General features: G+C 39.1%; 1 protein-coding gene across 9 annotated transcripts in view; it reads left to right on the top strand.

The window, feature by feature from the left end:
- LPAR1 (lysophosphatidic acid receptor 1) overlaps nt 1-14,237 on the top strand; it is a 203,486-nt gene extending 189,249 nt beyond the window's left edge. For all 9 annotated transcript variants that reach the window (XM_072959899.1, XM_072959900.1, XM_006214782.4 and 6 more), the window contains one exon: nt 6,140-14,237. In XM_072959899.1, coding sequence (XP_072816000.1) covers nt 6,140-6,441 — 302 coding nt within the window. In that variant the 3' untranslated portion in view covers nt 6,442-14,237. The remainder of the gene's footprint in view (nt 1-6,139) is intronic.
- Nucleotides 14,238-15,063: the final 826 nt, after the last annotated feature.

The raw sequence follows: 15,063 nt of genomic DNA, 5'->3' as shown, positions 1-15,063 counted from the left end.
AAAGAGTCTTGCAGGGGCCAGTCACGCAGGGCATCATGGACCACAGTAAGGATTTCAAGTAGGAAGCATTTGCAGGATTTTAAGTAGGAAGATGATTTAGTATGAAGTGATTTATGATTTTGAAAGATCATCCTGGCTGTTCTGTGCAAGCTGGACTTTAGGGAAGGAGTATGGAGGAAGAGGAATTGGTTAGAAGCCTATTGAAATAGGCAGAAAAAAGGTATTGCACGCTTGGCTGGGTCTGTAGCCCTGGAGAAGTGGTTTCCACTGGCTGTTCTCAAGCCCCGATGGTCTTCTTTAAGAGACGGGTCCTAGCACGCCAGCCACTTCAGCGTGTGCCTTCCAATCAATGTGCAGTTGCAGGACAAGATTTCGAGTCTGTTGTAGGATATGGGGCATGTGTATGTATGACACTCACTGCTTAATGTGCAGGAGTGTATACAAGGCCAGGAGGATGGCACTGTTGGCATCCTCCAGTGTACGGGAAAGCCAGCACTGTGTTAATCAGGACATCGTTATGGGGCTGAATCTTCCACCCAGGAATATTAAAAAGAGAACAGAATGAGTATTCTACTCTGCTGTGAAGAGAGTAGTTGTGAATGCCCTTCTCTAGAAGATAAATGTTGCTCTAAGGAGTGAGTGATGGGAACCCTAGAATATGTCACACAGTGATGAAATCATGAAACCTTAAATGCAGGAAGTATTTTCTATGACCATGAGGAAGCAGAAATGCTGGACACGAAACTGAATTTTACTGAAGTAAAATTGATATTAAGGTAACAGTGACTTACGGTGGAGATACCTCAGTTGCATTCATAGTATCTTCTCAGTGTTATGCAAAACAGGTTTTAAAATGGATCTAGTTTACTCTGAGAAAAGCTTTAATCTCAAAAAGCCATTCACATACATCTCCATTCCAATGACCCCTTGACAGTTAGACCTTAGCAATAAGCTTTGTGTTTGTGATCTGTTACCTGACAGTCTCTTAAGATTTATGATTTAGAATGATTTTCGAGCTCGCCCTGTGTGTGTACCTTAATAGCAGAAGTCACATCAGAACTAGGGAAATGAACTAAAATTGGGTCTGATTCTGGGAGAGCAAGATGTCCGTCCTGAAAGAATATACACTTCAGTGGCAGTAGAAAGAGTGGTTTATGTACATGAACACTGACTTTCCCATTTGTGTTCTACCGCAAGCCTCTGAGATCCTCATTTGAGAAACAAGAAAGGCGAAGCCAAGGAGAGGTTGACTCGAAACCCAGCAGCGGTGGAGAACTGATTTACCTTGACTTGTTTTAGATCTGTGGGATGTCTGATTTTTTTTTCTTTTTTTTTGTAATTGGCCCGCCAGACTGGAAATGCTTTCTGTCTTTTTCATCAAAAATCTTGGACTCCCTCCCTAGAGGTCTTCTCTGTCCGGCATTTTTTTTTTTCTCTCTTTAACTTTGGTTCTTATGTTCCACGTGTAAGCATAGTTCAACTAGATAGGGAAAAGCCACTCTAGAAAAAAGACTCTAATTGTGAGACCAGATGGTAAGCATTATTCAGCAGATGGGGTTGTGTAAGTTTCAGGGAAGGTGCGGTAATATGATCGTGTTCCGCAGCTGTGACCTGTGGTTCCCAAACAGCTTCCTTCCCCCCTGCCCTTTGCGTCTGCATTCCAGCATCTCTCCTTCTATCTTTGTAGGCACAGGGCTCCCTCCGGCCCCAGATTGATTTGACGGATGTATAAGAAAGGAATGAAGCTTGCTCAAGGAACAGTGACTTCTGCTATTTATCCCAACGCACAGATATATTTTCAATATTGTCCTCCCCATGTTACTTGTAACATTGGCAAGTCATGCGGAATGTAACCACTCTTGCTCAGCACACTGAGAGGCAGGGCTCAGATTGCTAGGAGCCTGTCAGGATGTCTTTGAGTCATCTCCATCTGAAGTCATGCAGGCACCGCAAGCTAAGGAGATGTAAAACTGAGGGCATCGCCTGCCTTCTTCTCCCTTCCCCCAAGAAAACCCCAGCCAACACTTCCTCCTGTGTTTCTTCCTTCAGTGGAAGGTAGCACCACTCTTCCTGCGCCCAAATGGAAAACCTAGGCGTCATTCTGGACTCTTGTATCTTCCTCATCCGTTCCAGGTAGTCCATCTCCTAAACGCTTTTCCAATCCTTTCATGCCTCTCTCCTCCCATCGCCACTGCCTCTGTTCAGGCTCTTATTATTTCATCTCTGGAATTTGGAAATATCTGATGCTTTTGCCTTCATCCAGATCATTTTCCTCTTCCCTTCCCTTACAGTGTTGTACGTTAAATGAGACTCTGGCCAGTGAGGGCACTGAAATTAAAATCTCATGGGAGGAAGGGTCGATGAAGATCATGATTTCTTAAAAGCTCTGCAGGCTTTTGTAGTGTGTGGCTGGGGCTGAGAATCAGTGCCAGACTGGAGCAGTTTCAGACGTCTTAGCCAGGCTGTGTGCAAAATCTCCACGACCTTGAACATCTCCTCTGCCACTTCTGCTTCTGACTTTACAATAAGTAACCACAAACGGCTTGTGTTTCCTCTCTCCTGCTGTTGCATGCCATTCCTTGCTTTTATGCGTTGGTCTTTGGGGATTCATCCATCGGAAATGTTCTGGAAATATACAAACGACCTAAAGGACCGTCCCTACCGAGTGCCGCATTATTTTATTCATCATTTTGATAGGTATTGAGTTGACCCATGAGAAACTCCAAAAGTGATTTGGGGCTTCTGTCCTGCTCTGTGTTCCTCTCTTTTCCTTTGTGTGATCCTGCTCGCGTCCAACGGCAAGCCCTAGAAATCTCTCATAATTAGGGTGGTATCATCTCAGAGCGTTTTGAAATGCCAGGTCTTCATGGTCCACGTGGTGCTCTGGAGGGTACCTGCGCTGGTCCTGGGCTACACCAGCTCGCACGAATCCACCTTGGCAGCAGGTGGTGTAGTCGGGTGGGTGTGCAGTGTGTAGAGGCTTTTATGTGTCGTGTCTCAATTTGATCCTCACCACACCCTGTGGAGTTAGAAGGAGCTGTTACTTCTCTACTTTACAGATGTGGAGATGGGTTCCCTTTACTCTTATTCACCTGCCTTACAGGTGTGGACTTGAGTCTTTACAGATTAGGTGTTGATTATCTGTCCACAGGTGACAGATCGAGGGTCCACAATGCACGTCTCAAGTTCTGTGACCCAACTGGATTATAGTTGGTGCCTTGTTTACTAAAGGGGCTTGGGTGTAGTGTTTGGTTTTAGGAGCTTGGTGACAAATCCGTAGCTTGAGCAAACTTGACCTCATAATATTCAGTCACTCTTTTTGAGATGGAATTTCCCAGGGCCCAGTTTCCCCTTACATAGTCCACTTTTCATCTCTCGGTCAGCTTGATCCTTAGCACTTCTGTGAAAGACAAGGGGCACGAAAAGAAGGGAAGGCTCTGTAGTTTTGGGTTTAGATGTTGATTTTTGAGCCCCATGCTTTGAGGCCCTTAAATTACTCAGTCAAGTCTTGAAGTTCCAAACACAGAGTGTTGTGACTGGGTGGCTGGGCCTAATTCTGGGACTGAAAACGGCTCCTTTTTAGTGAAGAAGAAAGGAGAGGACTCGGAGTTCCTCAGGGAAGCATCCATGTGCGTGTATGTTAGCTCCTGCATCAGGCCACGGTGTCCCCGCTTCCTGTCTCTAATCTCGTGAGGCTCTTTGCATTTTTGGTAAAGCCCCCTTTGGGCTAATTCCTGAGACCCTGGCTTTTATTGCGAAGATCTTGTTCTTTGTGAATTTAAAAATCAGAAGAAATTATAAACAACAAACGACTGTATCGGAACTCTGGCACTTTTGAACAGAGTCCCGCGGCCTGAGCAAATCCTGGGGAGTAAGGATGTTCCCTTCTGCGGCCTGGAAGGAGAAAAAGGTCATTTCCTTTAAAATAAATCTACTGACATGCATGTTGCTGGTATCTAATCAAGCTCTGAATTTGAGTTCAATTAGAGCTTTGATAAAAGAAAGGGAAAGGGAACTTGAAAGAATGCTCTCCCATTCATGAAGGGCCTGCATGTTTTTAGTTTCCCAGTAAATGGAATAATGGGACCATGTATTTTCCATCCCAGCATTTTCCACCCTGAGAATAATTCCCTTCCTGGCTTCTCAATGAATAATGCATTATTTCTGAAACTCAAGAGGCATTCCTTTGATTTGTCTTTATGTTTAGCTTTCTGAGTGATTTTCAAGCAAGGAAATTCAAGGCCTTGGAATGAATGCTTTATTAACATTTTTTTTTTTTTACTTGAAGTTCAAATAGCTCCTTGGCTATTATCTCCTGATATTTGAAATATTTTTTCCCCTCTCTCTCTAAGGAAAGTCTAAGGTATTGTATTTATTAGAAAATGAAGCACCTTGGCCAGTCTTCAAAGTGAACAGCAGTTGAAAACCAATACACATTTGTATTTAGAACAAAGAGCTTTGTGGGGGTACCCTGCTCCATTCTTTATTTTCATTTCCCTGCTGAAAAGGTTTGGAAAAGAAAGCTCACATTCAAAACCAGGCTGCTTGGAGACTCAATCACATTTTGTGGAACTCATTCCTTGAGGCTAGTCCCAATTCATGACCCCAATCCCAGCCTGCATCCACTTAGACCAGTGAATCAGAAGATTCAGATGCCCTTCTGGGTTCATCCCTGTTCCCTGTAGGCTCGCTATGTAGCCTATTTATACATCAGGGGCCCAGAAAGTGAGATGTAATAGGACGTGACCGTGCTACGGTTCATGTTCTCTTAGCCAAGGACCCCCCAGCTCATCCCGGGGTAACACGGTAGTAGATTTTAATGCTTTTTCACAACCTTTTTCCCTGGGAGCCTAATGAGTGATTTCAGGAGGTAAATAAGTAAGTTGGGATTGAGACTATAATCTCTATTTCCTTCCTTTGTAATTATAGTGAAATCTTAATGGTTCAGTGTAGTTGGGGAAGAAAGAGAATCTAAACAGGAAAACATCTAAATCAAAAAATTTTGGTTTAAAATATTTCATTTTGTTAATATAAGAAGTGGGGACTATAACATAGTGTTTTCTGGAACATGGACTCTGGAGTCAGCCTTAAAGAGCAGAAACTCCAGGGTTTGTCTCCTGTCTGCCACTTTCCAGTACCCCGGCTTTGAGCGAGTTATTTAACTTCTCTGGGTCTCAGTTTCTTTATCTGTGTGATGGGATAATAGTTTCTATCGCATATGGCTATGGTGCAGATTAAATTAATTAATATTTGTAAAGCCTGTAGAAAAACACCATTTAAGTGATAGTGGACTGAAAATAAAAGTAAATATACATCTTATCATTGGAAATTGCTATTCCCAAATACAGGCCTATGTATACTGAGTGATTGCTTTCTTAGCACTCATTGACTCCTACGACAAACCAAATGAGGTAAATGTAATCATTTCTATTTTTCAGATGAGGAAACTGACGTAAAGAAAGTAATTTGCCAGAGTTCACCCAGTTTATTAAATAGCAAAGCAAGGATTTGAGCCCAATCAACCTGAATCCAGAAACTGTGCCTTAACTAAATGTTAAAGAGCATTTGTCAGTGCTTATGCCTGAAAACAATTTTATGTTATTAAAATACCATATTTTTATAAGCATCAAAGTGTGTATATCCTGAATGCAAGATGTCTCAAATTTATATATCAGTTGCTTAGCACACTCTGTTTTGCTCAAATTAATCATCATCAATGCCTCATAAATACTCAATTTTAGTAAGATCTGAAGTAATGAGATTTTATTAAATTGGTTTTTTTTAACTGAAGTATAGTTAATTTATAATGTTGTATTAATTTCTGGTGTATAGCATAGTGATTCAGTTATACATATTCATATACAGGTATATATTCCTTGTCATAATCTTTTTCATTATAGGTTATTACAAGGTATTGAATATAGTTCAAATTGATTTTTTTATTATCCAAACCTTTTCTGATTATTTAGGATAGTGAACATTTCATTTCAAATAAAGATCTGGTGGCTTTGAAGCTCTGTGTTTTTATCTTGAACTGAAATCATTTCACCATATGGTTGCTCGCTTCATCATTCACATTTTTTTGTTCTCTCTTTTTTTTAAACCTCCCTGATCCTGCTCCCTCTCCCTGACCTCCCAGGTGCCTTTATCATATGCTGGACTCCTGGACTAGTCTTGTTACTTCTCGACGTGTGCTGTCCCCAGTGTGACGTCCTGGCCTATGAGAAGTTTTTCCTCCTGCTTGCCGAGTTCAACTCCGCCATGAACCCCATCATCTACTCCTACCGCGACAAGGAGATGAGCGCCACCTTCAGGCAGATCCTCTGCTGTCAGCGCAGCGAGAACACCAGCGGCCCCACTGAAGGCTCGGACCGCTCGGCTTCCTCCCTCAACCACACCATCTTGGCCGGAGTCCACAACAATGACCACTCCATGGTGTAGAAACGAAGCTACGATGAGAAGCAGCCGCCATCCATTGAAGATCGAGCAGGCTCCCCCGTACCCAAAGGCCAGAGCCAGGTGGGGTGTGAGAGAGAGAGGAAAAGTACACTCACGTACTTAAAACACTAACCAACGGCAGTATTTCTTCCTAGACCCAACAAGACTTGATATATATTGAAAATTAGCTTATGTGACGGCCCTCCTCCTGATCCCCATTCCTTTTGAAAGTAGAAAGTGGAGGTCTCGCGATGAAATTCATAAACAAGACTCTGGAGTGTCCATTTACAGTACACTAACTAGTCTTCGGGAGATTTTGTGTGGTTTGGTGCAAGTCGGAATAAATTCTGACTCGTTGAATCCACAACTTCATTTACATACAGGCTTCCCTTTTTTTTTATTTTTAAAGGATACATTTCATTTAATAAACGTGTTTATGCCTATCAGCATGCTTGTGATGGATAAGACTATAGACTGTTTTTAAGCTATCATAACTCCATTTTTTCCTTATGTAGGAAAACTGTAAATTAGAATGACTTTTTTAGAAAGCATGCATGTAATGTATGTATGCAGTATGCCTTACTCAGAAAGATGAAAGGTACTCATTTTAAATCTTCTAGGAAATAGGAAAACCTGATGTCAAAGCCAGTATTTGTTTAGGTTATGAAACAAGCAATGATCTAATCACAATGATACCTTTTTTATTCAAGTGTTTAACATGTATGAAACAAACAGGAAATGTAAGTTTATTTTTGGAAGAATGTGTACTCCATAAAAGTTATGGAAGGTGAACACAGTGGTATTGTTCCCACATATTTATAATACCCAAGTCCATTCTAATTGTCAGTTCAGCAGAGGGATTTTTTTAATAACCTGTGTTTTTCTGTATTATAATACATAGTCATTTTAGAAAACTTGAAAAATGCAGAAATGTGTAAAACAGCCCAGAAGTAACCACCATTAACAGCATTACCCCTGTGTATGCCTATATGTATATTATATACCTTTTTATATAATTGGGATCATACTGTAAATGATTTTATAACCAGTTTGTTTTTTCCACTGCAGAATTGCCACATTTTTCCTATGGCATTAAAAATTTTACAAAAAAACATAATTTTAATGGCTATATAATATTCCATTTAATGGATGCATCTCAGTTTAACCATTCCCATACTGTTGACTACTTAGGTTATATCTAATTTTCACTGTTATAAATAATGTTGCAAAACTTGTATGTACATAAAACTTTGTCCATATAATTGATTACTTACTTAGGACACATTCCCATGAAGGATTTTTTTTTTAAATGTGAAGTGTCTTTTTATACTTCTACCTTTTATGAAAGAGGATTTCCTGCTTTTGCACTGCATGTGTGGCAATTGTGAGGAAAGCCAGTTAATTTACCTTTTTACAAAGGAAACGCAGTGGTTACTTTAGAGGAGAGTGACTTTTGTATAACGAGAAACAGTCAACTGTCACAAATAGCCAGGACACCCTAATTAATATGTCTAGCAATTTCAAGTTTCATTTGAGAGATGGATTGTCCAGCTCTTGGTAGGCAGAGCTGTAATGTAGAATTGAAGAAAACACAAAGAAATCAAACATGCCAAGTGAATAAAAGATCATCTTCATATTACATAGCTTGGGACCCTTCTGTAGCAAATGGATTGAATGTATCAGTATGCAACTGGATATTGTGAATTCTCTAGGGTCACCCCCATGGATGCCGCCACATTGGGAGATACCTGTTTAATTGGCCAGGTCAACTAGTCATTGCACCAGTTTGTTGTAATAAGTAGCCAGTAATGTCACCGTCATGAAGCAGGTGTGGGAAAGTCAGGAGTACGTTTAAGAGAGAGATGTCCAGAAGAATGGTTATTTAGGAAGGAGGAAGTCAGTGCATGGTCACCATTTAAATGGAGGGCAGATGCAGCAAGTGCCCAAAGTGAAAAGAATCTGGGGGACCAGTTAGCAGAAAGTTGTTTGCACAGACTTTATACAAAATACAGAGCATTTTACAGTGGACGTGAAAGAAATGATCTTGGACTTTATGTGCATTTATTCTTAAGGTGATGTGGACTATTTGAAATTAAAAACTTACTAATTGGACCTTAATAAATCATTCTCAATCAGTGTTTGGTAATGTGTGGTTCTGGTCAGGGCTGTTTCTCTGCTTGAAGAGTCTTCCTTCCAACTTGCACGGTGTGATGTCTGGCTTCTGTGACCTCTTTTCTGTCCCTGCCACAGGGGCTTCTGAACTCTTGCGGTGAAGCCACCATATGCTTCCCCAGCTCAGAACTGCTTTTTTTTCACCCTGAGTGAGAAGTCTTTATAGCTTCTAAGACATGGTGGTTTATCTTGCATGAAAGGAGAGAACAGCTTAGGACAGTGCTTCAGCAGTATAACTCTTTGAGTTTCATTGGGAAAAACTAATTTTATTAAAACTTCAATATTGACTTTATGAGAAACCTTCACTAGGATTTTATAAAGTTATAGTGGTCTTTATGTTTTTAAAGTCAAGAACTAACAATTTGAAAGTGATAAGTGTGTCTTCCAGTTATTTGCTAATTGTATTCTTTTCAATGTACTACTAAGATGTTGGGAAAAATAATAATGCTTATTTAAATGAATGTCTCGAGTATTTGGAATAGAATTCTGAGCTTTTAAATTTAGGTAGTTGTAAGATTGTTAGAAATCAAACATCTCAGTACTTTCCTTCACAAATTAACCAGGCCTCACATCTTTTTTTTTTTTTTTAAGTGAAACCATAATCTCTCAGACTCAAAACCTCAGCTAACCTTATACAATTAGTGAGTCTTACTGGGTTTCCCATTCTTTTTCCCAATTAGCTATTGCTTTAGGTTCCAGAGTTAATTATCTTTCTAATTTATTTCATTAGTCTCTTAACTTCTGAAATGGAATTTTGTGATACTGTCTCCAGTGGTTTTTTTTTTTTTCTTAAACCCAGAGTATGACTTGTGCTAGATAAAAACTGGGGAAACACTTCTTTATCAGGCCCCTTCATTGTACCAAGGCAGGCAGGACTTTTTTAATGTCAAGACCTTTTGAAACAAATTGCTTATTACTATTTTTTTAAACACAAGTGAGCTTCACCTGATCCCAAACTCTCAGAAGGCTTGGGGTTGGTTTGTACATTGGGATGGGCTTGGATTTAGGCACCGCCTGGCAGAAGAAATGTGTATAACTTGGAGCCAGAATGGGTCATCAGTCTTCCAAAGCAGGGACCATTCAGTTTGTAACATTCGTCTGTATTTTATACAGTCTGCACATAAAATTCTCTGATTCTTCCATTAATAGTGCTCATGGTCACAGGTTACTTACTGCTAATCTGTCTGATGATATGACAGATAAAGACTGTTTACAAATCTAAAGCAGAGGTTGGCAAACTAAGAGCCATTGGCCAGATTTGCCTGTTTTTGTATGATTTGTGAGCTAAGAATGCGTTTTATTACATTTTTAAGTGGGCAAAAAAGGGAGTGTTGTGAAACATGAAAAGTGCATGAAATTCAAATTTCAGTGTCCATACATAACGTTTCATTGGAACATAGTCACACTCACTAGGTTATGTATTGTTTATGGCTGTTTTTGTACTGCCAACAGCAGAGTTGCAACAGAGACTGTCCCTCAGAGTCTAATATATTTTTCTGACCCTTTCGAGGAAAAGTGTGCCAACCCCTGATTTAGAGAACTGCATTTTCAATCATTGCTGTGCTCACTGCATGTGTGTTCACTGGAAGAGGAAGGAGAAATTGGGCACACCATGATCCTTTGAGTGCTAGACCGCAGAGAAAATTATCAATTGCTTTTTTAAATAATAAACAATTTTCACTTTGAAATAGTCTCAAACTCACAGAAAAGTTTGCCCAATTTACAGAACATTTTTTCCCGAACCATTTGTAAGTTGCTAACATGATGAATAGCATGTATTCACCGTCCTTGAATACTACGTAATCCCTTCGGACAATACAACTATCAATATCAGAAAACTAACAATGATACAAACACTACCATTTAGTTCACAGACCCCATTCAAGTTTAACCCATTTTTCCAATCATGTTCCTTACAGAAAAAGAATCCAGTCTAGGGTCACTGGTTGCATTTAGTTGTCATAGCCCTTGAGTCAGCTCCAATCGTGAAAAGTCCCTCAGTCTGTTCTTGACCTACAGGACCTAGTCATTTAAAGATCACAAGTTAGTCATTTTATAGGATGTCCCTCACTTTGGGTTTGGCTGATAGTTCTTCACAATTAGATTCGTATCATTTGCCTTTTTGACAAAATAACACAGAAGTACTGCTGTGGCTTCTCTCACTGCATCCTGCCAAGGAGCATGTGGTGTTGATTTGTTCCATTACTGGTGATGTTACCTTCGATTACTTGATTAAGATGATGTCTGCCAGATTCCTCCATGTGAAGAAAACTATTTTTTTCCTTCATAGTAAGCATTTTGTGGGGAAAAATTCTGTTCCTCGTCAAATTTTAACATCTAGTTGTAGCACCCACTGATTTCTTGGATGAATTAATCATTAATCTGATGGTTGCCAAACGATGAATTTCTAAGCCTCTTCAAACTTTATTAGTTCTCAATTGTGGAAAAAAAAAAGCTTTTTCCTTTCTCTTTTATTTACTCATTTATTTATACCAGTATGGATTCATGGATTCCAATTTTATTTGGTTATAATGTTGCTATTGTTTTAAAATTAAATCTTTGAGATAATTTTAGATTTGTATGCAGTTGTAAGAAATAATATGGGGAGGTCCTTGTACTCTTTACCCAGTTTCCCCCAGTGGTGGTATCTTGCAAAACCAGAGTATAACATCACAGCTGGATATTGACATTGATACAAGTAAGGTACCGAACAGTTCCACCAGCACAAAGCAACCACCAATCTCTTCTCATTTTTTGAAATACATTTTTAACTATTTTTTCATGCTGAAACTCCTAAAGATTTCTATATAACAACAGTTTCAAAGGTTTGGTGCTTATTCCCTCGAGGTATATAATGTATGAGTGTGTGTGTGTATAACCTGCAGGGAAAGGGAACTTTGTGATTATAAAAGCTACGCAAACTTAAAAATATTTCAAGGAATACAGAAATGAGTAAAGTAAAAAGCGAGAATCTCTTCTGTAGGATGGAAGCTAGACCACAGAAATTTGTTGAGCACATTTCCTGATAAACACAGACTTTTACAAAGTGATTTTCCACTGTGTTTTGTGAAACTCTCAATGTCATCTCATTGGCATCAGGGGAGCCAGGCTCCAGTTTTGCTATTTGTTTTGCATCTTTTCTCTTAACTTGCATCTTTCTTTCAGGAAAGGAATCTTATTTAAACTTGTGGCCTCCACCTCACATAGCACAGCGCTCAGTAATGCTTAATATTTGCTTATTTAAATGAAAGAAAATGTATGAGCCACAAGCAAAGGCATTCTTGTCCAAGCAATGCTCCTTAGTTCCGCAACCCTGATAAAAGTTTCCCTTTATGTTTAAGAATATTGCAGTTGAAGTTAAGGAGGAACAAGGAAAAACCAAGGACCAAGCCTTTGAATGATACATTGTATCAATATTTTTACTTCCTGAGTGTGTCTTCTTTAACTTGCTTTGATTTTTAATGTTACTGTGTGTTGAATCTGTGATGTTATCTACAACTTACAGAAGACATCCATATAATTTGTATTTTGATCTTTGCAATGACTTTGTTACCCATGAGGAAGCTGTGTCTCAGAGGAAAAATTGGGGGCCTGATGTTTGTTGTCTATAGAATTTTTTGAACATAACACTTGTTCTTTATATTGTAATTCATCATTCTTCCTATGTACAAATTATGTCTTGGCTCTCCAGACAAATTATGGATTCCTTGAGAAGTCTGATGCATTACATTTAAAAAATTTTTTAAAGAACCTAGTATAGTAAAAGTCATAGGTAACATGAGGCCGTGAGCAGGTGCATGAATTGTTCTGTGGGATTTATATTGTTGTAAGTGTGCCTGGATCCCCAGCTAGATTATACATTCTTTGAGAATGAGATGATCTTATTTTTTCCACCTCCTTTGAATAATCCAAATGACTGGAACCAAACTAAAATATGGTGCCATTTACTAAACGGTTCTTGACTGAGACCGTAATGAGGTGTTGTCACTGTTATTTCTGTCACTTATTCTTTAATTTATTCATCCACAAGGACTTTCTTTGAGAGCCCTCTTTATAGTAGGCCCTTAGGATACTGCCGTGAAGGAGGTAGGCAAGATCTTTAGTTAAGAGTGAGGGAGAAAATGGGGAGAAATAAGTAAGTTAAAAGTAAAATTACAGGTTGTATAAAGAGTGATGAAGGAAATTATGACATGACATAGAAATTAAAGGAAAATAAAGGGGATAGAGAAGGCGGGGAGATGAACTACCTTTGAAAGGAGAGTCTAGAAAAGCTCTTTGGGGATGGAATTGTCCTCTCAAAGCACTCACGTTGAGCCTGAATAGCACGAAGGTGTGGCTCTGTCAAGCTCTTGAACTTGCACCCACTCTGGTAACCAGCCCACAATAAAACAGCCCTTTAGAGAAATGGGCGCAAATCTAGCAGAGGTAGCTAGGAATTCCAAGCCAGATGTGTAAATGTGTGGCCAGAGAATGCATGCATTTTGGAAAGAAGGACAACATAGACTGTGAGAAGGAGGCTCAAAAGGCAGCGGGCATGATGTCTGGAGTGATTTTGAAAGTCATTTTACCCTGAGAAATACGGGAAATGAGTTAAAGGATTTATGTCAACGAGTGACACAGTCTGATTTATGCTGCAGACTAAATCAAAGAGAAGGAAGCCTGGAGGCAAAAGACAAGATCAGAGGTTGTCACATGAACGTAGATGAACGATGAAGGTGGTAATTGAGGTGTCGAGAAGGAGATGGATGGATTTGAGAGGTGTTTGGGAACCAGTAATTTTGATCATATGCAGGTTATGACCTTGGCCACTGGGCACTTGGGGGTGTGATATGATGAGGTTAAGAGACAGAGGATGAGGAGCAAATTTACAGGAAGAAGATACTGAGCACATTCTGAAATATCTATGAACCATCTGAGGAGAATTTTGCAGTAGGGCAGTGGCTCTGTGATGCATGAATCTCAGGGTGTATCCCTGCACTGAAGGTCCAGAATTCGGAGTCCAAATTCTTTTGCTGTCATCCTACCACGCTCCTCCTCAAGATAGAAAACACAGAACCTTTGATCTGTTTGAATAAGAAGAGAGGAAAGGAAGGAAACAGGGAGAAATAAAAGAGCAGAACTTAATATCTGAAAATATTATCCAGACACATGGGGACTTGTTTCTTTTTAACAAATAAGGTTAGCTACATATAACATACTTAAGGCTTTTTTTATTTGGTCATACATTACTGAGATATATCCCAGATTGATAAATATTATCTACCTCACTGTGTAGTTGAGGTCAAGATGTTTAGAGCCCATTAATTTCTTATTTTCTCCTCCTTCCTGGGCTTTTTCACAACTACAGTCCTGTTAGGCAGGTCCATGTGACTAATTATGGCCAGTGGACTGTCAATGGATGTGAGTGTCATTTCCAGGCTGAGGAAGTAAAAAGTTCCTGTGCTACTCTGCAGATCTTTTTTTTTTTTTTTTTTCCTCCCTGACAGCCAAGCACACAAATGTGAACATGAAAAGAGTAAAGTCCCCATCGGCCTGGGACCTTGAGTGACTCAAGAGCAAAATCCCTACCTACTCATAATAAATGTACAGCATGATCAAGAAATAAATATTTGCTGTGTTTATGGTGAGATTTTTGTGGTTCATTTGTTACCTCAACACAACCTAGCTTATAATAGCTAATAAATAGTATTAAATTTTGATGAATATTAAGGTTCTAATTTTTTGCTCTTCTGGATCATAGGGAATGTACATCTAAATTTTAACTTTCGTTGAGAATACCAAAGTACATTTCAAAAAATTGTACCAGTTTATAGTCCCACATGTATGAGAAAAATTTTATCTATGTTTTCACCAATATTGGATACTATCAATCTTTGAAGGTTCTTTAGCTAAAAGAGGGAATGGATGAAAAATCCCCAAATACTTGGTGAAAAAGCACTCCTATATAACATGAGTAAAAGAAGAAATCTCAAGAGAAATTTTAAAATATTTTGGACTACGTAAAAATGAATATACAACATATCAAAATTTGTGGGGTGCAGTGAAAGCAGTGTTTAGAGGGAAATTTATAGCAGTGAAAGAGTATATTGGGAAATAAGAAAGCTCTAAAATCAATCGTCTAAGCTTCCACCTTAAGAAACTAGAAGATGGGCAAATTAAAACAAAAGTAAGTAGAAGAAAAGAAATAATGAAATTGGAACAATGAAAAAAAAATTAGTAGAGAAAATCAGTGAAGTCAAAAGCTGATTATTTGAAAAGATCAATAAAATAAATCGGCCTATAACCAGACCAAGGGGGAATAAAAAGAGGAAACAAGTTACTAATGTCAGAAATGAAAGAGAGGACATCACTATAGAGCTCATTGACTTAAACAGGATAATAGAGCAACTCTACGCTCACAAATTTGATGACCTATGTGAAATAGGCCAATCCCCTGAAAGACAATCTTCCAAA

The sequence above is a fragment of the Vicugna pacos genome, chromosome 4 (assembly GCF_048564905.1).
Source record: "Vicugna pacos chromosome 4, VicPac4, whole genome shotgun sequence".
Classification (NCBI taxonomy): domain Eukaryota; kingdom Metazoa; phylum Chordata; class Mammalia; order Artiodactyla; family Camelidae; genus Vicugna; species Vicugna pacos.
Note: the sequence above shows the minus strand (reverse complement) of the source record. Positions and strands in the feature narration are given on the sequence as shown.